Source organism: Desmodus rotundus, chromosome 8, assembly GCF_022682495.2.
Source record: "Desmodus rotundus isolate HL8 chromosome 8, HLdesRot8A.1, whole genome shotgun sequence".
In the NCBI taxonomy this organism is placed as follows: domain Eukaryota; kingdom Metazoa; phylum Chordata; class Mammalia; order Chiroptera; family Phyllostomidae; genus Desmodus; species Desmodus rotundus.
This window is the reverse complement of record NC_071394.1, coordinates 104659440-104684169: the sequence shown is the minus strand read 5'-3', so window position 1 is coordinate 104684169 and position 24730 is coordinate 104659440. Positions and strand designations below refer to the sequence as shown.

Sequence of the window (24730 nt, the reverse complement as noted above, 5' to 3'; positions counted from 1 at the left end):
GTGTGAACAAGGAATTTAACATAGATTTTCTCTCCTTCTTACATTCCCTTTCTACTTGGTCTTAATTAATATAATCTGAGCTGTTACATTTAGGTTTTTGTAATTAGAATTTTAACAACATATGTATTCTTTACTGAGACTACTTTTGACATTTTAATTCAATTTAAAAGCAGTTGGCAAACACTTAGACTTGTATTTTAATTGACTTTATTGCTTGCCACCAAACCTCGTCTCTTTGTCAATTGGAATATACAATACTCTCAAATAATTTCTTGAACTGTTGCAAATTTTTCAAGACCTGAAGCTGTCTGTTGCTTTATGCCTGCTAGATATATATATATACATATATATATATATATACATATATATATATTATTATTACAAATTTCCCCTTATAAAACTCTATAGCTCTGGCTCCATTTTCTTTTGGAATTCAGTATTATGAAGTTAATGATATTGATTCTTTTGCAGGTCCCTAGCCCCTTGTAACTAACTGACCCAATTTTATGTATGTTTATTCTCTATTTCTGTCTTCTACACGTTATGTATTTTCTCTTAAAATTTTTCCTTTTCTGTCCATTTTATATGCATTCTTGGAAAGATTCTCCAGTTTGTCTTTCACATCATCTATTCAACGTTCAGCGGTGACAAATGTGCTCTTCCCTTCCATAACCAGTGTGGAGTTTAATTCTGATATTGCATTTACTGAATTTTTGTTTCTTTAAATTATTTTCTTTTTCTCTTCCCTTTACTCATTCTGTTGCCTTTTCTGCTTAACCTGATTTCTAGAAAGCTTGTTTGTGTTTCACGGAGTTTGTCTTCATACATGACAAGAAACTTCCTGAAAATGTCTCTCAAGTGTGTAGAGCCTCATTTTGAAAGGAATGCTGTCCTTCTGGGTCTTAGAGATGCTATTCCTGCTCTTCATCCTGCAGTGTCTAGTAGGCCCCTAATCTGTCTTGACCCCTCTTGTCTCCTCCTTGAGTACTGAGAGACTCATTAGTTCTTGCAGTTATTTTTTGCTAGACAGGGTGAGCAAGCTGGCGCTGGGCCCTCCAACTCCCTACTTGCTTTATGGTTGAATCACGTTTTTAGATCTACCCTGGAGGGCCAGTCAGTGTGTAATTGCCACTTGTCAACTGGCTTCATCTAGTGTGTATCTGCTCTACTGAGGTTACATCTTTCTCCAACCACCATCCCGATTTTCTGGTCCTCTGATCTGATGTGTCACAGCAAAACCACACTCAGCAGGTTGCACACCTCCCACAGTAACGACTATGCCTGCTCCTGTCTCTTGACCACTCTTCACCTCCAGATGCACAGCATCTGCATCAGCCCATCCTTGTGCCCAGTGGTCTTGCTTGTTTTCAGGCTCCTCCTGGGTATAAGATCTTGGGGGAAAGGATGAGGATGACAGGGGGCAACTGTTCTTTGTTTTTTAAAGCTGAAGCAATGACAGTGATGGATATTTACTCCATTCTCTGGTTAGCAGAGATTCAGGTACAGATGAAGAAGGGATTACAACATGTCTTCCTTCCTATTGTGAAAAGCAGGTTTTCTTCATAGAAGAGAACTTGGCATATGTCATATATGTTCCTGATAGGTTTTCTCCATCCAGCTTCATTTACCTTGTAAGTATGTATTGTCAGTTCCTTCCACATCCTGGCAATTAGGTTGTCTGTCAGTGTTCATTCACCTCGTTAGTAGTGAGTCTTCATATTTGTCTTTATTCACTGGGGTATTTGCCTGAGAAACAAGGAGAGGCTTGTTGAAAGCCTCTAGCCAGAGGCCATTTTGTGAAGTGTCCCACAAGGCATTTCAATACCTGTCTTCCTAGGGACCAGGAAATCCTTAAAGGGAGGGGCTGGGCCACAGATATCACTGGGCCCCTAGCACCTTGCAGGCACCTGGCACAGAGTTGCTGCTAAATAAATGTTGAAAGATCAAAAGAGGGAGAGGAAGCTGTTTGTTGTCTATTATCCATTGTTAAAAATGTTTTAAAATACCCATAAATGGTGCATGTGCCTCTCTAAAAAGAGTTGGTGGAAATTTATCTTGCAGCTTAAGAATCTAATTAAAGGTAGCTTGGGTCATGCAGTGTATAACTAATCCTTTCATTTATGCAGCTAAGAAATATTAAAAAAAAGATGGAATAAGGGAGCAACTTAATACCTTCTCATGTACAACACACCCGTATGATCATCTTCCTGATGATGACTAGTTGTCTGTGTTTTGTAATACTAAGTAGAGTGAAGAAAACACGTTTAAACTACAACAAAAGGGCTGTAGGTTAGAGGCAAGCAGGAAGTTTCTGATAGGAAAGCTGCAAAATGTATAGAATTAGCAAGGGGACTTGTGCAATTGCTTTCTCTAGAAATGCTTTTCAACGTTTTAGACACAAAACCGCTTGAGGTGGGGTGAACAGCTTGGCTGCCCTCAAACCTTCCAGCCAGAAGGGCCTCTGAGTCTTAGCAAAAGGGTCAAGTCACCCTTGGGTGCCTGAGAGCCCTCAGCTGCTGGCTTGGAGGCAAGCATCTGTCACTTTGAAGGAGTGATTTAGTGATATCAAATAGCTGGGTGATTAATCAAAAAAACAAGCGAGCATTTGACATCAGAGAGGAAAAAAAATAGTCAAGGAGATGATTTGGGGAAAATAGCCACCCAGGCTTGGAACCAAACCAATGGTGCTTTCACGTATATTTACAAATCATAACCCACTGCAAGAGAAAGATCAATCTGCTGTACAACTAAATTAATACTTAACTTGTTCAAGGAAAGTCAATCCCCTGGGTTATTAGAGAAATTAATAAAAGGCCTAAACTGATGCTGTTCTTTCCTGAGCCACCAGTATGTTCTAAAAGTCATCAAGGCCGACTTCCTCACACCCTAATCAGTCAATGTGCCCCACTCCCACCCAATCCAACCCTCTCCTCTAATCCCTCTTTCTTTTCCCCTACTTCCTTCTCTTCTTGCCACAGAACTCTTCCTTCAAACAAAACCTGATATAGATGTCCACTAGAAAAGGTGCCATAATAGAGGGGAAGTGGGAAGCTCCACCCCCTGACCCCTCCTATACTTCCCCATTTGGGTGTCCCCTGAGAAGGCCTCAGAGCACAGTTTTAAATTCAGACCAAGAGCAGGAACTCCTAAACCTCATTGTGCAGCAGAATCAATGGGGGTGGGGCCATAAAATTACATTTCTGCCCCTACCTCACCCCTACTGACCTTAAATCCTGGGGTGGGGCATGGAGACCAAAAGATGTTAAGGCGGTGATTCTTGTATAATTTGCCTGCACAGGCTGAAAGACCTTGGTGGGGTTGTCCTTGGGATCCCAGAACTTTTGTCTCCCAGAATCCTCCTAGTAGTGATGTTTTGCAGCAGGATAATGTCAGTTCTGTCTTCAGCCAGGTCTGGACAAGCCACTCAGAACCCATGCAGACACATAGCATGAGACTGTGGGTGAGAGGGACTAGCTGAGGGACACCAAGGCTTCCTGGGAGAGGGGACGTTTGGGTAGAAGTAGAGGGCAGGAAGTTCCATTCATTTCAGTTCAGTTTTGCATGTAAACATCCAGTGCAGTGCATTCAGAAACCTGGATGCCACGCCAGAGTGGTTGGTCTTTCTGTGTGTAGAAAGTGCTCGGTACACAGTCATTCCCTATAATATCCAACTACCTACAATTGCTCTTTGGCTGTTACCTTGCTTTATTCTTCAGTCCTTCTCACCACTGTACATACTACTGCCTCTTCATCATCATCCTCCACTACACTGTAAGTTTCCTCTGAGTAGGACCTGTGTCCCCACAGCCTAGAGCAAGGCCTGCCTGGCTCATAGTAGGCATTCAACAAATACTTGTTGAGTAAGTGGGTGAGTCCATGACCAACTGGCTGCAAGGAAAGGAGAGCGTGCATGTGGATGTAGATGTGGGGATGGTGAGGGGATCAAGCTGTCTGAGCAGCCCAGGCCCAGAGGGAGGCTGGCAGAGTCAGGGCTGAGAGGCAGGTTCCAGGGAGCTTGTGGATGCTACGCCAGAGTGGTTGGTCTTTCTTCAGGCAGACAGTGAGGAGCCACTAGCCTTCTGTTCAGGGAAGAGATAAGATCAAGCTTGGCTTGAGAAAAATTAGTTTGGCAGGAGTGCAGAAGGATTAGAAAAGGGAGGGGATGAAAGCTGGGTGACCATTCTGAGACTCTCCAGTTGTTCAGGGGAAGGCAGTGTGGGCTGGTATTGGGACAGGCTCACGGCCTTGAGACAAGGGCACTGGGAGGAGGATGTGGCAAAGGGAGACTTGCCCACCATGCCTCTCAAAAGACTGTGCTGTAGTGAAGGAGAGGAGTCCGAGATTCATCCATCCATCCCTGAGGGGAGCGCTGGAGGCAGAAGAGCAGGTGGAGCCACCAAAGAATTGTTCATGGGCCCGGGGAGCAGAAGTGCCAAGGATGGAGCTTGAGGGAGACACCTTTTGAGAGCTGAAGAAGGACCAGGGGAAACACTAAGAAGGAGAATGACAGGGAGGAGAACGAGGACTGTGGAAAGTGAGGCAAGAGCCCAGGAGAACTGATAACAGAGAGTGCTGAGGGTCCAGGAGGACGATGGGCAACTGAGAGAAAGTGGGTCATTCCAAGGGTGATGGCTCCAGAGATGCTAGGGCACTATTACTGGTATTTGGCAGGGCAGAGGGCAGTTGGCATGGCATGAGGGAGGATGAGAAGGGTGTGGAGGCCCACGGGATCTTCTCTTCAGGTGCTGAGGCAGGGAGCCCAGAGTAATGAAGGGAGGAGGTGGGGGAGGTAGCTGGAGTCCATGGGGGAAGAAAAGCAGTATCAGGAAGGGGAGAGCCTGGCTATGACTGAGGAGGAGTGGTCCCAGTCAAAGAGACACTGAACATACAGGGTGGGAAACAGATTGAGCAAAACCCCAAAAGGAAGGTGGGGGAGTACAGGAGGGGTCATCACATCTGCCCACTGTCAGCTCATTAACAAACCCAGCACAGGCCTGGTGGAGAAGAGACAGCTGCCTCGAGTGTCTCCAGCATAACAACATTACAGCCTCATGATGGGTCCTTGGACTAGAACCCTGGCTATCTCCAGAGACAGAAAAAGAAAGTAGGGCTGTGGGAGATGAGGCTGAGAGAGTCTCTCCTACCTCCGATGCCCTGTCTCTCTGTTGCTGCCTATGTATGTCCTTCCAACCCATGTTCAAGTCTAACCCACAGTAATGGTGCCTTCCTCCGTGTGCCCCACCTTGCATAGCCTTCTGCTGGCCCTATTGCATTCTCCACGTTTTATAGTGGACTATGTGACTGTTGGTCTCCACCAATACAGTCTTCTGGGGTCAGGGCTCTCTGTAATGCTTACCGAATGCTTTCAGAAGTGAAACCTCAAGGCAGCCAGAGACTTCTGGAGGACAAGAACAGCATTTGGACAAGAAGCATTTCCAGTTCCTGTATACCCTGCAGCAGCAGTGTGTGAACCCAAAGATTCTCCGAACCTATTCCTTCAATCAATGGAGATATTCCATCATTTTCTACGGGCCAGGCACCGTTCTAGGCACTTGGGATTCTGTAGTGAACAAAACAAACACGAACCCCAAGAGTGAAGACTCAATTCTAATAAGGGGGGACCCACAATGAACATAATTGATTAGTAAAAAAATACAGCGTTAGAAAGTGAAGTATTATGAAAAGGAGGAGTAGGCTGTGCCACGGGATTGCACTAAATAGGGCAGTTAAAGTTAAGTCTTGTTGAGAAGCTGAAAGAAGATAAATTTGATTATTTAAAGCTCATCCAGACCTGGGTGGGCTGTAAATGGTTAAGGCCTGCTCCTTCGCTAGACGCGTCGGGGACTTGGGGAGCGGGGGCCGGTGCGTTACTCTGAGTATACCACGAGGGGGAGCCCCGACCCCTCCTAGCGCCTTCCCAGCCACCTCTCACAGCCTTGCGCGCAAAAGTTTTTCTTAAACTAACAATGCCTGGGTAAGGAGGTGCTCGCGCCTGATTGGACGAGAGATTTTTGCAGGTTTGATTCCTTGATTGGACAGGAGGTGTTAGGGGTGGGGAGAGAGCTGATGGTGGGGGATCCCACTCCCTCCCTCAGCAGTCTGGCCGGCTCCGTCCTCACGTAGGCTCCGCCGTAGCTCTCGATGTGACAGCAGGACGCTTACGCACTCTTGCGCTCTCCCCAGCTCGCACTCCCTCGCCCTCTCTCTTTCACACACGCACGCACACACCCACCTTCCCCATAAACACACACACACACATGCACACCCACACCCACGCGCGCCCGCACCGCCCCACGCGCGCACACTCCCGCCCACGCCCACGCCGTGCTCCAGGGAGTCCTGTCCCAGCGAGAGCGCGAAAGGATACGGAGAAGCCACCCGCGGGGAGCGCAGCGGCGCCCCGGGACCCGGCGCCCTCCCCGCGCGGCAGCCTCGGCTCCGGCTCGGCCTGGGGGCTGCCGGCCGGCGATGGCCCTGGATTGCCTGCTGCTGCTCCTCCTGGCAACCGCAGTGGCCGCGATGGAAGGTAACGTACCCTTCGCGGAGCAAGTTGGCTGCTGGAGGCTGTACCCCGGGGCTTCTCTGGTAGCTTCGGGTCACTCGCATCTCGCTATCCGGGGGCAAGGCTGTTAAGATGCCTGGGCCGCGGCCGAGTGCGGGGCTGGGGCGGCACCCACCGGCGCGTCCCCGCTGGCTTTCGGAGCCCCTCGGCTCCCGCGGCTGGCACTCCCTGGCAGCCACGGTCTCCCGCAGCTTCGGCTGGGAGAACGCGGAGTCCGCTGCATTGCGGTGCAGGCTCCTTAGCTCCGGGCAGAGCTGGGCGTTGGGGAAGAAGGGGCGCCTTGGACCATCCAGCCCCCGGAGAGCGGGCGTGGGTCCGCTCGCTTCCTACCCCGGGCAAGGATGCGCTTAGGCGACCGCGCGCCACCTCTCCGTTTACTTAACTCGGCGCCTGCCGGTTCCAGGATTCTGGACTAGGCGGGCTGGAGCTGCCCTGGTACCCCGAAAGGGGCTGGCGAAGGAGAGGGGCTGAGTTCACTGGCCCTACCTTCGGGGACAGCCGGACGGTCCGGGAGCCTCCGGGCTTCATCTTTCTCGGGTCAACCTGGGCGAGGTGGACACCTTTGTCACTTTTTGAGCCTGGGAACAGGGGTGTGGTGGGCCGAAACTCGCGCAGCGTCTCCTTTGCCCAGTGGAAGGGGACTTGGCGCCGGGAGCTGACGGACAGCGACCCTCTCCCTGCCACTTCAGCCGTGGCAGTGCCTTCAGCTGTGGAGGAAAGCGCGCGCCGCGGGCACCTCGCGGGGCGCAGCCGGAGCACCCGCGCTCCGCTGCGCCCGCGAATCCCTGTGGGAAATCCCTGCCCCGCTCCCCGCCCCCGCCTCTTCTCCCCGCCCTTCTCGCGGCGGAGCAGCGGCCGCCGCGGACCCTCGCCGGGAACGCTGCTCGGCTTCGGCAAGGAGTTGCGAGCCGGGGGTGGAAGCAACTCTCCGGCGTGAGGCGCCGGCACGACCGCCGTAGCCGGGCGCACAGCCGCACTGCCGGGTGGCGGAGGCCGGGTGGAACTCCGCGGGGACTAGGCACCAAAGGGGCGCTGCTCCTCGTGCCCGTGCCGCCTTGCAAGTTGGGAGTTCGTTCCGCTGGGCTGCAGGGTTCCCCACCGAACTGTTCCCGGTTGCTTAGGAGCACCGCCACCCAAAAAAGCCCGCCGTGGTTCGGCGCCCCTGAATTCGGCGCCCTAAGGTGGGGCTAAGATCCCCTCACCTTCCAGTGAAGACCACCATATCCCACGTTCGTTCTTGTGGCGGCGCGGGGGTGCGGCCATTAATGCCTAGAAAGCTCTCACTTGCTTTTCAAAGGTGGCTAAATTTTGTCGGCCCTCTGCCTTCCACTGACCTTTTGGGTGCTTTTGGGAACGGGCAGGGTCTGGAGTGGTGCGGAGAGGGGATGCTTGGGTTTGACTTACCGGGGGCCAGTGAGAGACCAGTTGAAATGGGACAAGCAAGACGATGGACACTTTGAAACCTGTCAGGACAGCCTGGGTCAGCGCGCATTTGCAACGGGCGAAGCCAGAGGGGACTTAGCGCTGGGGCCCTGTGTCCTGCCTGCTTCGCTCCTCTCGCCTTTAAAAGGTCAGGGGCTGGGCCGCCCAGAGCAGATAGGTGCCTACTTTGGGAGCTTGATCTTGGCATTTATTCTCCATTGATGAAGGAGGGCACATGCCTGGGAGTGAGACTGTTTGGGCAGCAAATGTGTGGGAACACACCAGGTGTCTGGCAGTGGATGGTTTCCTCCTTAAAGCCCTCTTCTTGGGTAGCCAGAGCTGCCTGTCTGCTGGCTGGCTGGAGCTGTGTGAGGGAGGGTGGCATGGTGCCTGCCTAGCCCTGAATATAGGTCCTGTCAGCCAGGTCATCTGGAGCAGCCCGTGCGGTGGGGGCTGTGGCCCTTCCCTCCAGCAGCCTAGAAACTTTGCCAGTAGCCTGGCAGGAAGGAGCCTCTCTGGGCTGCAGATCTCTCCAGCAAGGGTTAAAAGAAACACCACATTCAGCAGAATATTAAAGCAGCCCCACAGTCCCTGCCCAGTGTACAGGGATAGTACACACCATTCACTCCTTCCTCTCCTCAGATGAACACAGGCAGGTTCATTTTCTACTCTGCTCACACAGAGCCGCCTTCCCGCCTGCCTGGCTGGGCTGGGGCCAGCATCAATCCGTTTGTGATGAGTGAGGAATAATGATCAGAAAAGTGGATCAATGAGCTGCTTACACGGACAGCAGATCCCCCAAGCTCTGCTGTGGCCAGGGCCCTCCTCTCCTTGTGCGTTCAGTCACTTACATGTCTGTCTGTCTGTCTGCTTTCCTCCAAGGGTCTCGGGGGAATTTCAGTGGGGCTTTGTCCTCCAGGGCAAGCCGCTGGAAGACCAATCAAGTCTTTAGCCCGGGCCAGGACAGGGACAAAGGGACGGTGTCAGCCATGAGACCAGGTGGAGAGAGGTGACCAGAGGCAGGCAGGGCCCTATGAGACTACCCCCTGCCCCCAGCCAGTGTGGAAGGAAGGAAGGTAGGGGCTAGTTGATCTGGAGTGTGGGAAACTCACACTGAAAGAAGAGCACTCCTCTCTCCCCTTCTCCATTTCCAGCTGATGGTGTGGCTCTGCTCTGTTGGGAGAGAGAAGGCACTACAGGAAAAAGGCTCTCCAGGGGATTTTTAAAGTCTGTTTTCAGAAGGTAGCAGGGCAGGCTGTGGAGGCAGGGATGCTGACATCCGCTGGCCACAGAGCCAGGCCTCCATCCTCAGCCTCTGGACAAACAGCTGTTTCTTCAGGCCCTTTTCTTTTCACACTGTGTCCAAGACCTTGTGAGAATGGGCTGCTGGTATGTATGGAGCGAAGGCAACTGCTTGCATCTTCTGAGCTGCCTTTCAGGACAGGGCTGGGGGGGACCTGGGCTTCTCTCAAGGTGCTTCTGCAGCAGCAGGGACACATTGGGCTGGCAGCAGACACTCTTCCCTCAGAGGGAGCTTCCCTGGACCAAGCCCTTCGTCCCTTCTGGGAGGCAGCAATCCTGAATGACTGACAGCTAATGCTAATGGCATTCTCCCAGCCCCACCCGCTGCGTCCATGAAGGATCATACACTTGGAGGTGGCCTCAGTGTTTGGACACTGGCTCACCAGAATACTCCCAGGGGATCTACTGTTGGGTGTGGTCTAGAGTGAGGTCCTACGCTTGGCACCCTTCAGTGTGCACTTGGGTTTGATTTGGTGGTAAATTTCTTAGGGCTTGGCAAATAGTGGGTTCTCAATAGTAATTGCTGACCCATGAATACACACCTAAGTTATGGCACTCTTTTGTGGTATACCTCACCTTGAAATGCAAGGGCATCAAATACCATTGTACACAGTTAAATCTCCATTACATCATGGTGAAAATCCCAAGCTCAGCCTATGTGTTTGCAACAGGCCATCAGGCCAGACAGTCGTTGGCTGTTTCTGCTTTTTTTCTGTTAATATTTGTTTCCTGAGTGTGCATCTGTTTTGGGTGTCCATCAGCGTGCCTGAGCCTGCAAGCAGTAGCAGGCACCAAAGATTAAAAAAAAAAATATCTGGGAGAGAAAAGTAAATTTGAGAAAGTCCTATCCATTATCTGATTTTATTTTCTGTGCATTAGGGAAAGGTTGCTATTACTCAGGGACACTGCCTCCCCCCTGCCCCCCAAGCTCCAGCTAGCAAGTGGAATGCTGGTGAGGTATGGCAACACAGCTCTGGGCAATTGCTTGAGAGAAGTCTTGGCCGTGTAAACAGCTGCAGAGCTCTGGCCCCAGCCCCAGCCCAAGCCTTCCGGGTTGGCAAAGCAGAGCTGCCAGCAGCTGGTGATGCCCAGGAGCAGAGGGAGGACCTACTGGGCCACATAGGATCCTGTTCCAGCCACTCTTGCCTTTTGTCAACCTGTGCAAACCTACACTCAGATCGCACAGCCGCTGCCCTGGCCCCTCACAAGGATGGGTCCTAATTACCAAGATGTGCTTTGGGAAAAGCCCATAAGGAGGAGGCATGATATGGCACCTTTTTACATTCCATCCATCAAGAAGTAATCTTTGATAAAGCAAATTGGACCAAAGAGGAAGGGGACCAGGGGGTGCATGATATAGCACCATGACCCCTTCCTCGGGATCTAGTGCGTGGATCCACCCATTTACTGGAAACTGCTGATTCTATAGTTGGTTGACTGAATTTCATGAACTTGGGGCAGTGGAAGGAGTTGCAGGGTGAGGACTGGGATCTGGCTGTGAGGATGGGGCTGGAATCAGCTGGGATGGAGACAGATGGCCGGATCATGAAGCCAGAGTACTCCACCTCTGGCTTCATCTTCCAACTCTGTCGCTTGGGAAAATCACCAATGCACCTGACCACTGTGTCTTTCTTTCTACAGTGGGTTGTGATGCTCATCTATTCCATCTTAGAAGTTGGACTAGTAACATACATTATTAGGATATGCCTGCACTAGTTTAAAAATAAAAGATGCTATTGAAGTCAAATGTACATTCATATTATGAAATTTACACAATCATCTATAGCTAATCCCTATGAATTCTTAGTAACACTGACGTTCAGGGCATAGTATCTTTCCAGCGTGGGCAAAGGGTGGAGGCAATTTTGAAAGGCAGAAGAGGGGAACACCATCTCAGGCAGTGATTTTCAATGAGATGACTGAATACAGTCGTTAAGTGGGTTGATAAGGTCACGTAACTAGAAAGTAGCCCGCATTTGAACCGAGGCAGGTTCTGGAGTGTAGGTTCTTAACCACTCCACCTTACTGTGCTACTTTTGTGGACTTTGCAAGAAGAAAGGTTCAGATCAGCCCGAATCCACAGGTGAGAAGAGTCCTGATGCTAACTCAGCTACTGGTACTCTATTGATTACTGGGAACTCCCAGTTTCCATGGTCTTGGAAGAAGAAATGAGAGAAATGCTCAGATAATCTCAGCACTTCGTCTCCAGCACCAGTTTCCTGCTCTCTTCCTGCTCCTTTCTCCCGCCTCCCATCCTGATTGCCGCCCTTAGTACATGAGGACACAAGGCTGGAGACCTGCACCACAGCATGGCTTCTGAGAAGGAATCTAGTAGAAGGACTGGGAGCATCTTTGCTCTGGCCACCTCGTCCAAGGAAGAATTGTTCCCAAACAGACAAGTGTCCCCAAAGGAGATGGGCCTTAGTGCCTGTGCATTCTAGAGGCAGTAGAGGGGGGCACACAGTACCCTTCCTGTCCCCACCTGACTCTCTAGAACAGGAGTGTCAAACTAATTTTCACCAGGGGCCACATCAGCTGCGTGGTTGCCTTCAAAGGGCTGAATGTGATTTTAGGACTGTATAAATGTAACTACTCCTTAACAGTTAATAGAGCTCGGGGCTGCTGCCGGATAGAAACAAGGTGGAGGGCCGGATTCAGCCTGCGGGCCTTGTGTTTGCCACCTGTTGTCTAGAACATATCCTTGCACTTGGCTTCTAGGACTCAGCTTCCTTGGAAGAGCTCACTTTATGTCTTCCTCTTCTACACTCACCACTTAAGCAACCTGAGTATTTTTATCAGATGTCCACGTCTCCAAAGGTGGTGGATACACAGAGCACTGATGTCTGCCTCTCTGAGGAAATGACTATAACAATAAAGCAATGCCCTGGGAGAGATTTCATATTTAAAAGCAAGATGTTGCATGAGAAATTCCTCAGCTGCTTCTGGGGATTCCATTTCAGCTGTAGCGATAGGTAGGCCCCTCTGGTCAGTGTTTGGCTGCACTTAGAGGGGGTGCATTGAGGGTCAGGTCAGGGCCACCTGCTGCATCAAAGGCCCCAGACGCCTGATGTGTGAGCCACCTTGCTGGCTTTTGTTGTCCACTTCTCTGGAGGTTAGAGAGATGGGAAAACACTTTGCTGGGAGGCCTGGGTGGGGGATTGGTTTTTCTTAGCTAATGAATAACTGCTTTCCATCTGGCCTAAGACACAGGAAGCGAGCAGGTGCACAATTAGCTCTCCCCCTCCCTGCACTTATTTTCTCATTGTTAAATCAGACTGGGGGAGGGAGCAGCAGGGGCTGCATGGGGACACCCCCAGGGTTAGAAGTGGTGAGAAGTTAAAAATTATTGATAAAGCAAATTCTGGGACATGGTGACCTCCTGGCTAATCATGGTGGCGGGGGGTGGGTCCCCATAGGCTGGTGAGGGTTCTGCAGGGGCAGCTCAACAGAGATGAGTAACAGTGAGGTTGGCTGCTAACAAAAGGGCCTTAGCCTGGTGCCTTCCGTGAGGAGACCCTGATCAGCAGCAGGCCCAGGACTGTAGGGGGCACAGGGGCCAGAGTCTCCAGTGGTCCTGTGATCTGCCAGGTGCCTCTAAGTGCCACTGGCTTGTAAGTTTGACTCTAACTTCATGAGTGAGAAAGAAAGCATCTTATTCTTCTGCTCACTGACTCCCTGGTGAACATGGAGTGTTTCTCAGCTCTGAGGGAAGATGCCTGGAGCTGAGGATGGGGGTTCTTCACTTCACTGCAATGACCCTGCTGATAACTGGGCCTTCAGGATGATCCATTTGCTAAAGGGTAAAAAAGGTGGTGCAGAAGGTGGCCCCGTTTCTCCCTCTGTCACCAGTAGAGATGTTCTCCAGATTAGGTGAAATCCCAGACAACGCCCTAGCAGCTGCTTCAGGAGGCGGCTCTGTCCCCTCATGGAAGGTTCCCCTAGAGTTCTGTGTAGCAGAACTGGGCCAACGTGGAAACGTATAGGAAATTTCCTGAGAATTACCAGGACTCATTTCTGCCTGCAGATTGCACCTGAGGCTCTGCATCCCTCCTCTCTCCCCTCCAGCTTCCTGGCAGAAAGTGACAAAATAACTGATTTGAATTTAACTTCCTTGCCCTGCTTCTCTATCCCCCAGTGGAGGTGATAATGAACAGAGAAATGGGCAGACGCATGTGGCCAGGCTCGGTGGGAACAGGTGAGGGAGCAGGTGCCCCATGCTATAGCCTAGCACTAGCTTCTGAGGTCTCTGGGACTGATTCCCCGGCTTCTGAGCTCCAGGGCACAGACCAGGGCTCAGGCTTCTTCTCTTGGCCTTGATATGTCTGGAGCAGAACTGAAGACAAGTTTTGGGGAGGGGAAGAAACTCCCCAGAAATCCTATAGCTTGCAGCATTAGAGCCAGGGCTGGACTAAGCTCTTATCTGCTCATTGAGCATTTACTGATCCCAATACCGCTAATGTCCAAGCATTCATTCTCCCATTTTACAGATGAGGAAGCTGCAGTTTTGAGCCGTTAAGTTACTGATGTAAGAGCTAAGATTCAAACTGAAGTTCTGACAAGTTGGACGACACCCAAGTGTCTGCCTCCAGTTCAGCATTTTTTCTGTTTAACATTGCTTATTCATGAACTATATCAGAGAGCACCTATTAAGCACCAGCTGTTTATGCACTCTCCTGCCAGGGGCTGTCAAAGGTACCAGACAATCTTGCTCTGGTCTGCTCCTTGGGGTCCCTGTGGCCAGGCTCTCCCAGGCTTTTTAGAACTCCCCCCACCTGTGCCCCCAGCTGGAGGAGAATGTTTTTCCATCTTGGTTTGCATTTTCCTGTATGCACATGGCCTTTGCCCTGTGCCCCCACCATGCAGACCCCCACTGTGGTCATTATTGGCTTTCTTTCTGCCGCATGTCCATCTGGCTCTTGTCTTTGTTGAGCTGTGTTGCTTAGATGGTTGCGGTTTGGCATCTGTGCCTGGCTCCTAGTGGTGGGGAGTGTGTAGGGAGCAGGGTTGCTGTGGGTCTCCCTCCATGGTTCCGCTTTCCAGAGGAAGAGCCACCTGCAGGTATTCACCTTTGGGGACCTCCCTGGCTTCTGCCCTGTGGACCCTGCCCGGCCTGGGGCCATGTTGCTTCATTTTTTTGTTTGTTTTTAATCCTTACTGGAGGACATTTTTTTATTGCTCTTAGAGGAAGAGAGGGAGAGAGAAACATTGATGTGAGAAACATTGATTGGTTGCTTTCTTGTATACATCCCACCTGGAGATCAAACCCACAATCTGGGTATGTGCCCTGGCCAGGAATTGGACTTGCGGCTTTTTGGTCTACGGAACGTAGTTCTAACTGAGCCATACCACCCAGGGTACCTTGTTGCTTCTTGAGCTCTGGCTGCTTCTGCCCATCTGGCCAGACACAGATGCCATGACATGAAGGGGAGGAGGAGGAGAGAGACCCCTCAGCATCCTGGTCTCATTGGACAGTGACCGGTTTCCTTAGGGTTGAATCTTTGGAAAGGGCTGAACAGAAGGACGAGGAATAATTGCAGGTAGCTTCATCGACAGTGGTGGCAGAGAAAATGCCTTATCTGTAAGAGACAGCAGGGCCTTGCAGTTAATTGTTCTGTTGTTTTCCTCTTGCTATTTTTCCAACATGTCAAGGTAGGACCTTTGCCCTTGGCCTTCTCGTTGATGCTGAGGCTGGAGCTGGGTAGTGAGATAGGGGAAGAACCTCACTGGGGACTGATGGAAAGGGAACCCCTCCATGGATGCGCTCAGCCCCTTTGGCAATGCATTCAAATGGTCTGAGTGCTGAAGCACAGGCTATAAGCTTTGGGGAGAGGAAGAGGATATGAGGATCATCAGCAAATCCACCGACTTTTGGGCTGGTGTCCAGGGGCCTGTGCCAAGCAATGGTCACACCATACTTCAGGTATCAGACTACACCTTGCTACACCTTGGTATTTGGGTTTACCCAGTCACTACATGTGTGAATCAGGACTGACACAAGACCCTTCACAATCTGGGTTCTCCTTTCCTGCCCTGCTCCATGCAGGCACAGGTACACATACGCCACACAGGTCCACACACCCTGGAAATCTCCTTTTCCTTTTCTGATTTCACTGGGTGCCTCTGGGTTTGCACCTGTTTGTTCTTCCTGTGTTGAATTTTTCACTGACCTTTTCTTGGCTCACCCTAAGATTTTCTTTAGACTTCACCACAGTGGTTGTCTCTTCTTGGAAGCCTTCCTCCCAGCCCCAGGCTAGATTACATGGCCCGCTGGTCCCCACCACAGCTGCCTCTGCTGTCTCCCATGGGAGCACATGCCACACTGGTCTGTAGTCGTGTGTGGATTTCGCTGAGTACCCCACAGTCTGTGAGACGCTACAGGGTGGGCTCTATCTTAATTGTCATGATATCCCCAGCATGTGGCACATGGTGGTGTCAATAAATGTGCGTTGTATTGATGAATAAAAGGAAAGAAAACGTCAACAGAACACTTTAAAACCCTGAAGTCATGTCCCATGTGGAAGCTTAAAACATGTCTGCAAATTTTTTGATGTTCTTCTTTGTCAAAACATGAAGCCTAGGTCCTCTCCTTAAATATGAGTTGGCTTTCCATCTCCCTCTAATGAACAGTGTGTGGCAGAACCGTCCTGCCTAACTTTGGGGGTGAAATCATAAAAGATGCTACAACTTCTGCCTGACTCTCTCCTGGGATGCCTTTGTGACCTGGCCTCCATACTGTGAGGAAGCCCAAGTGACACGGAGGGGCCGTGCGTGATGTGCTAGCCGTGGCCCCCCCTCAAGTCACAGCCCACAGCCAGCATCAGATGCCAGACATCTGCATGAGTGAGTTTTCAGTTCGTTGCAGCCCCATCCTTCAGGCCGCGTCTGCTGACTCTAAGTGGGAGGAGACAAGCTTTCCTCACTGAGCCTTATCTAAATTGCAGATTCTTGAACAAAATAAATGCTGTCTTGGTTTAAAACTGGTAAGTTTTGGGTTGATCTGTTATGCAATAATTGATAACTGAAAAAATCCTAGAATTAGCAGCAGAAAAGTGGTTTAGAGAAGACTAGAGAAGATTTAGGGGAGGGGGAGGAGATATGGTATCTCATTCATTCAACATTTAACAAGTACTTGTTAATCTCCTACTATGTGCCTGGCATTGTGAACAAAAAAGGAATGTTCCAGGGCTTGGGAGCCTTCCCAAGTGGAGAGAGGGGCACAGTCATTAAGAAAACAAATAATATAGATTATAATTTCAGGAAGGTGCTAAAGGGAGTAAAGAGGGCGATGTGATTGAGAGTGATGGGTGCAGGCTTGGGCGACTTGAAATGGGGGAGGAAATGGGGAAGGGAAGCCCCTTCTCTATGAATTCTTGAAGGGTGATCTTGTCAAGCAGCCCAGCTTTATTCTGCATGGGAGATAGTTATTGCCTGGGTTGTGAAATTCTTTCCAGCCAAACTGAACCAAGATGGGACAGGCTACTTTCACTTGAGGCATGGTACAGTCCCATCTTGGGGTGTCCAAGTGAGGGTTGAGCCACTTCCAGACTTGAGAGGCCGGATCGTACAGGTGGCTGATAGGGAGTGGGAACAGACAGATAGAACTGACAGCTTTGCTCAGAAGCCATCAGTTTCATGTATACACCCACAAAGCACTGTTATTGAGCTTCTCCTTGAGAAACATTATACCTGAAACTAAGGAAGACACAGCCTTTCCTTCAAGAAGCTTACCTATTAGCAGACTGGTGGGGGAGACAGAGCCATGCAAACTACAAGCTGTAACAGGACGTGGGATGGAGAGTGATAGATGTGGTACAGCAGTCACACGTCAGCTGCTATGAGAAACCGACGACAGGGTCGTACTTCCAACGGGAAGGATTTAAGGAAGGAGTGTGTGTGTGAATGTGCATGAGTGTGTAGGAGAGAGACAGAGACAGAGACAGAGACACAGGATGAATCACCCCGGAGGGTGAGTAGAACTTTGTCAGATAGAGATGGCAGTGGGTAGGAGTGAAGACTGATATTCTGCTCTCTGTGTCTTAAAGGTGGACATCCAGAGCTCTCCATCAAGGGCTTTACCTATTTTATTAGCTGTATCTTTTTTTGAACAGATAGATGTTTAACTCAAACGGGAGGAAAACAAAGGGTAGGTGTCATTACTGGCACTTGCTATTACTGGACAGTTCAGGACTTAAGTTATGATAATACCTGGGAACACAGTGCTGCCTCAGGACTCAGTTTCCCTCTTTGTATTCCTTAGCTTTGTGTCTGTGTCAGCCAAGATGGTGGCAGAAAATGGACGGCACTCCCAAAGGGTTAACTGAGGGGAGTTGAATGAAGAGACTCTTTATAGAGATATGAATAGGTCTACGGGAACCAATAAGGATGGAGATGCACCCAGACACTGGCAATACTGAGAAGGCATGGCCCCTCCAAGGTCAGAAGAGGCAAGTGAAGGGAATGGTGTCCTCAGGACCAGGAAAGTGCTGTGGCATGGTAGAGGGCTCCCTGTGGACGTGGAGCTGTAGACATGGGTAGAGGAATGCAGCTGCTGCCCAGACTTTGCCAGGGGCGGGGAGGGGCATTGCATTTCCTAAACTCTCCTCCTCTTTCTCATCTCTTGCCAGCACCTCCCATTGGATGAATTCAACAAGAAGGCAGAGGGCATGGAAGCCCGGTTCATAGAGGTCAGTCTCTTGAGGCACAGAAGAGGGCAAAGAAAGGTTGAGAGAGAATGGATCTGGAGGGACAATGGAGAATAATCAGCACAGAGTCATTTTTGTTGACCTCATTCTCAGGCAGGCTTCCCCACGGGATGGTCATGTGGCAGGTGGCAGCTCAAACTCACATCCTCTTGAAACTTCAGCAGAAAGAGAAATCTTCACCAGCTCTAGCAGAAGCCCTGGAAGTTTTGTCTCCCTGACCTTCCTTGGGTCCTAAGCCTCTCCTCGCACCAGGCTGTGTCACCAGGACGATAGAATGCACTCCTTGGCCAGGTTTGGGGCATATGACTGCCCATCCCTGGAGCTGGGGGAGACAGTGTTAGTTCAGACCCACCTGCACTGCCTGGCCTGACATGGGGGAGGGCTGGCTCCCCACAAAAATGTCAGGGTGCTACTCCCAGAAGAAACAAGAGTGGGTGCTGAACAGGCAACAGCCTACCATACCCATTCAACCTTCCTGCATAACTGCATCATGGAGCAGAATGGAGAGCTTGTCTGTGCAATGAAGGAAAGAAGGTGGGCTCTGGGGGACACAGGGAAGGGGCTGGGGCTGTGAGGATCCTGGTTGAAGATATGGGAAAAGCCTGGGACACTGAAGATGATAGAAACATAAACACCCAGGAAGGGAGACCTGGAGACAGCCAGGCAAACAGCTTCTTTCATGACAAGGATGTTCCCTATATTCCTGAACATCACGATGCAGCTCAAAGTGATGACTGGGCAGCTGCAGGGGTGTGGCCAAGACAAAGCAGTGTTAAGACCAGCGCATCTCATGGGGTTGGGGGGTTGGGGAGCTGGGGCGTAAAAGGGGAAGAAGGATTTAAGAAGTACAAATTGGCTGTTCCAAAACAGTGATGGAAATGTAAAGTACAGCATAGGGAATATAGTCAATAATATTGTAATAATCAGGTATGGGACCGGGTGAGTTACTAGACGTACCAGGTGGTCCGGGTCTCATAAGTTATACAAATGTCTAACCAACATGCCGTGCACCTGAAACTAATATAATATTGAATGTCAACTGTAATTGAAGAAAAATAAAAGGCTAGCATATCTCAACTAGAGTCTGAAGGAAGGGGGTTCCTATTTAGGGCAAAATGAAAAAACGGTGAGTGAAGAGCCATACTTTTCCCCGTAGTTCTCTGGGTTCCAACACAGATACCAGAACACCTTAACCTAAGCATCGCATTTAAGCTGGATGTCCAGTAGAGAGCAAGAATGAAAGAAATGCAAACTCATGGGTACGATGAGATGGCTCGTTTCCCCTCATCTTTCGTGGCTTAGTCTTGCCTGGGATTTCCATTTTGCGTCACTGGAATGTTTATTCACAGTTTTTGGTGTAGTTTTTGTCTAGGTTTTGAGACTTGTATAAAGATGGCAGGTCTTCAAAGTCCTTTGCAGCTGTCTCCTTATACCTTAGGTGTCTGTTTCTCATTTGAGAGAGAAGCATCTAAAATCTGCTTAGAATTCATCAGAGGAAGACTCTATTTGCCTTTCCAACTTCCCTGCTCTTGGATCCAAATTTCCTCTACTTCCAGCTGAGAACAAGTCCGCCCCCCCCACCCCCCCGCCCCCCCGCCCCACACACACAGTAGCACACCGCTGCTGCTCTGTATGAAAACCAAGGGTTTTCTTTTTCCAGTCAGAAGAAAGTAATTTTCCTTTCACTCACCTGACTACCTTGTTCAGAGCATCCCCTGCCCACCCTTTTCTGATATCTTGCTGCTAAGTATTTGCCAATTCATTTGCATCTCAATGGTTCCTTAGCAACTATCTTACCCTGAGGACTAGGTACAAAGCTGCTCTCTGACACAGGGTGCTGGGGCTACATCACCCTCTTTCATGGTGCCTGAGTTACACCAAACCGAGCCCTCCCCAGACAGGAACGTTCACTCACATCGTCACAGGGGTTCTGAATTACAGTGCATTTCCTCCCTGCCTTAGCTGAGCATGAAGACTGCTAAGTGACCCTTGCACTAGGTGCCCCAAATAATTCACTGGTTAATAATCCACTGGTTCCTGAAAACCAACCTCTGATAGATGTCACAGGTCTCGGCATAGTCAGGGAGTCCTGTCTGCAGACAGGCGGTGAATTAGGTCCATTTCGTGGATCTGGTAGCCGAGCCTGACAGGCAAAATGACTTCTCCAAGGTGGGCCAGGCACCTGGAACATGTCACAGAGAGAGAGGTGAGCTCAGGGCACTGCTGCTTCCTGGTTGTTGGTCCACTCTCACATGCCTTCTGAAAAGTATCTCCCATTTGCCAACTATTGTGAGCTTCCAGAACAAATTTCAAGGTTTTTTTTTTTTTTTTTTTTTTTAAACCACAGGTATTTGACTCCAGTCATCTGAAGTCCTAGGAAATTACACTTCTCACCTAGCCAGGAATAACTGGCGAAATGAATATGCCAAACATGAGTATCACCTGGTTTCTCGAGTCTGGGCTGTTGATAGCCTTCCCATTCATGGGCATGTAGTATGAGTTGCATGGGAGGAGTGAGGGAGAGCCCAGCGTGTGTGTCTGTGTGTATGCTCGTGTGTGTATTTATGCAGATGATATAGATAGATAGTGGCACTGGACCGTTTATCAAATTAGAATATTCTGCCCTGAGTAGGTGGTGCTGCTTTCTAACAGTACCAGGCCTCCACCACCAGGGCTCACTGGCATGGAACAGCCAGGAAGAGCTAGCTATTCAGAAAAGGGCAATAAGAACAAAGCTCATTCTACAGTAGGGCTGACCTTTGTGACTCCCACTTCAATGTTGTTATTAAATATCTGAAAAAGACTGAAAGAACAATTACAGTATTGTCATAATGTATAAGAAGCAAGCCGCTCCCAAGGAGGCCCTGCCTTGGCTGCGCTTGGCAAAGCTGGGACTCAGCAGCAGTACTTAATTTCTTCTCATCTGGAAGTGGTCTTCCTTTCTCAGCACCAACAGAAGACCCCAAATGTGCTGTGTGCAGTTCTGCCCCCATGGGCTCCAGAAAGCTAAGGTGTCAGGGAGGAAGGGGCTGGGCCTCCCTGGATTTCTACTCATCTAGCTGTTTCCCTGAGTGTGGGGTCCCAGTTGCAGTTGTCTTGATAGCCGCAACCTACCTGGGTGCTGCTGGCTCTGGCATCCTGGTGAGAGTGTGCCGAGTCACGTTGGTTTGAAGGCTCTTCGAGGGTGGAGAGTGAGTGACTGGCTTTCCCAAGAAGGGCTGTCTTGTGGTCACGTCCTCCTTCACATGTCCCCCCAGCTAACTATGCAGCCTGACTATGCCAACGACAGGAAGCCACCACACAGGTAAGCCTATCTGTCAGGTGGGAACTTGCTACTTGGGCTTAGGGGATGGCCCTGTGGTGTCATGGCTCTCTCTCTCTGTCACCACCGAACCCAGTATTTCTCAACCTTATTCTCATTGTTGCCCACCCCTAAGGAGCACTTTTAGACACTTTTTCCCCTTGCCACCCATACGCTGTGAAATGTTAATACCACAGATACACTGTACATCTGTTGGTGCACTGAGGCCCTGCCAAAAGCCACAGGCTATTGTACTACCTAAGATCTTTTGCTCCCCCATGTCTTCCAGAATCATTGTTGCCTCTGTTCAGAGTACATTATCTAAATGGAATGAGTCTGGCCGCAAATAAGCCAGCCCTCATCTGAGTTAGAGCTCAGTTTCGCATCATCTATGTTTCCATATAACTTTTACCCAGCGTGTCACGGAGCAGTTGGAAAGGACGTCTACCTCAGCAGGTCCAAGAGGGCCCTGTGCTTTGTTGGATCCTGGGGAGGTCCCGGGCCCAGTGGAAGTGGGGGCGCAAGGGTAACGAAGGCTTGGGCTTGGTGGGTTATCAGTCAGTGTGGAAGTGTTTCAGCAGTTTAATGATTACAGTTTTGTCAGCCTGTATTTATTGCTCATTGGATTTGAAAATGGTTTTTTGAGCCTGGGTCGATTTTTTGAATAAATAAGTTTTCTTGTGGTGTAATTTACGTACAATACAATTTATCACTTCTAAGTGTACCATTCCATGAGACCTGACAAATGAATGTGGTCGTGGAGGCACAATACACACATGATGTAGAGAATATTTTTGTCACCCTCGTATCCCTTCCCTAGGACCCCTCTCCCTCCACCCCTGCCCTCCAGCAACCATTAATCTGACTGCTGGCTCTATGGTTTTGCTTAGTCTAGAAGTTGCTATAAAGGGAATCATGGAGTATGTCGTTTATTTTTGTTAGGCTTCTTTCACTTAGCATTATGCATTTGAGATTTATTCACGTTGTTGCAAACATCAATGACTCATTCCTTTCTGCTGCTGAGTAGTACTACACTGCATACATATTTCACAAATGGTTTGTCCATTCAACAGTTGATGGACTTTTTTTTTCTAGTTTTTAGGGGTTTTTTTTAAATCCTCACCCAAGCATATATTTATTGATTTTTTTAGAGGGAGGAAGGGAGTTGGGGGTGCAGGGAGAGAGAGAAAGTGAAACATTGATGTGCGAGAGAAACATCACTCAGCTGCCTCCCGTACACGCCCCAACTGGGGATTGAACCCACAACCCACGTATGTGCCTTGACCAGGGACTGAACCACTGCAACCCTTTGGTGTATGGGGTGATGCTCCAACGGACTGAGCCACCCGACCAGGGCTCTAGTTTTTGGTTTTTATGAATAAAATTCTGGTGAATATTTAAGTACGTGTCTCTGTGTAGACACAAAATGAAAAATAAGTTTTCATTTTTCTTAAGTAGATCCTTAAGATATAATTGCTGGATAACATAGTTAGTGTAGATTTTTAAGAGGCTGCCAGTTTGTTTTCCAGCGTTGCTGCACCACCTTGCACTCCCGCTGATGGTGTGTGACGGCCCCAGTGGCTCCGCATCCTCACCAACAGTTGATATTATCAGTCTTTTTAATGTCAGCCATTCTGGTGGGTATATAACGGCATCTCATTGTGTTTTTCATTTGCATTTCCCTAGTGACTAATGATGTTCCTTATATGTGCTCCTTAGCCATTCATATAGGTTTTCTTTGATAAAATGGGTATTTTGTCCATTGATTTGTTGTTGCTATTATTGGGTTGTCTGTTCTGGGTTCATTTCTAACTTGTATGGTTGTTTGGAGATAAGGGAGGAACTCCACTCCTGCTACTGCCTGACTGTTGGGATTGTTGTGTCGGTACCTGCTGGGTCTCATTCCCTCTCGTTCCTGGAGGTGGGGGCAGGACGGGCCAGGATCTTCTCCACAAGGATGGCTGTCAGTTTTCAGGGAAGAAGTGCTATGGGAGTGTGCGAGCCTCCACAGGAAACCATGAGCTGGTGATCCGGGACTCTGTTACCCTGTGTTTATTTCCCATGTATAATCCCTAAGTTCTACCCTCATACCCACCATACTCCTGGGCGTGAAGGAAGGGCCTATGCCCCCAGCCTGCCCAGAGGTGCAGGAAGAGCTGTGTGCCCTGATGGTGGCAGCAGAAATCCCCAAACATCCTGCTTTTCCAGGGTGTCCTCATTGTTGCTATTGTTGGTGTCTTAAGTGGTTTTTTTTTTTTTTTAATGGAGAAAGGTGGGATTCCTGTGCACAGGGTGCCCCATGAAGGGTGATCTGCACAGGGAAGCACACCCAGGCTCAGCCCAGCCTTTCAGGGCTAGGCCCATTTAGTAGGGTGCTGGGTGCCCCAGGTTTCCCCTTACCTTTCTGCTGGCGGCTTCGACTCCTGAGAGTTTTTCCCGGCCCATCTGGTGTGTGCTGTGCTCAGCCTGTAGAGAATGACTTTGGTTTATTTCTGAACTTCAGATGACAGACTCAGAATTCCACAGGCTTCTCAGCGCCGGGGCTGTGTAGGTGCTTCCGCTAAGGTTGCTGCTATTTGCATGGTGATGATCAGTGATCACAGTAATCATGGGGGTGGTGACACATGACAAGCCTGCGGAGGCCTGCCCCGGTCGATGTCATAAAGAGACTGCGTGCTCAGTGGGGCCCCGCATCATTTCTCACAAACACCTCTTGTGCCCACGAGCAAAGGTGCCACTGACACAGTGTCACGTCTGGCTCTGGGCGAGGTGGGCTGTCGGAGTCCCCTGAACCCAGCCAGGGGCCGGCACAGGGTAGACACCTGGTATATGTGGTGGGTGGATGGATGGGCTGATGAACAGTCCCCTATCACGCCACAGTGAGTCACCATGACACAAAGACAGGAACGTGAATCAAATTGACACAACGGCAGCGTAGGAAACCTGGGTGACCCAGGTGACTGATACACCTGGGACCTGAGGATGGTTTAGACAAGGAACTGCCATTGACAGGACCTGTTCCTAGGGGAAGCTGAGGGGTAAACTCTGCCTGAACATGTGGAGGTGGAGGGTGGTGGAGTGTGCATCACGGGAGGAACAGCAGGAGCAGAAGCATGGTGGCGGGAAAGGAAAATGAGTACTTGGAACAGCAGGGACAGTCAAGTGAGTGCTCATGGTACAGCCAGCGGGCCAGTGTGGCAGGAAGTTAGAGGGGGGATTATGGTGGGCAAGGGTAACCCCCTGCAGGAGGGGGTAGTTTTTGAAGGAAATAGAGAGTTGGTGCCCATAGAGGAAGCAGGGTATAAGATTCCCTTCCAGCCAGGCTTGCCTGACTTTGGCCGAAATTATCTGGGATGGGGACCCTGAAGACATGTGCCCCTTGTCTTGGACCCCTTGGCTCCAGAAAGACCAGGAGGTGTTCAGCATCATTGGAGGACTCAG

General features: G+C 50.0%; 1 protein-coding gene across 3 annotated transcripts in view; it reads left to right on the top strand.

Moving 5' to 3' along the window:
- Positions 1-6096: 6096 nt before the first annotated feature.
- The window catches only part of EPHB1 (EPH receptor B1), a 421654-nt gene continuing 403020 nt past the window's right edge, over positions 6097-24730 (top strand). The window contains exon 1 of one of the 3 annotated variants that reach the window (XM_053930212.1): positions 6097-6526. In XM_053930212.1, the coding sequence (XP_053786187.1) occupies positions 6469-6526 (58 nt within the window). In that variant the 5' untranslated portion in view covers positions 6097-6468. Of the gene's footprint in view, positions 6527-21201; positions 21293-24730 lie in introns of those variants that run through there. The other 2 variants (XM_053930213.1, XM_024565783.4) reach the window with 2 other exon arrangements.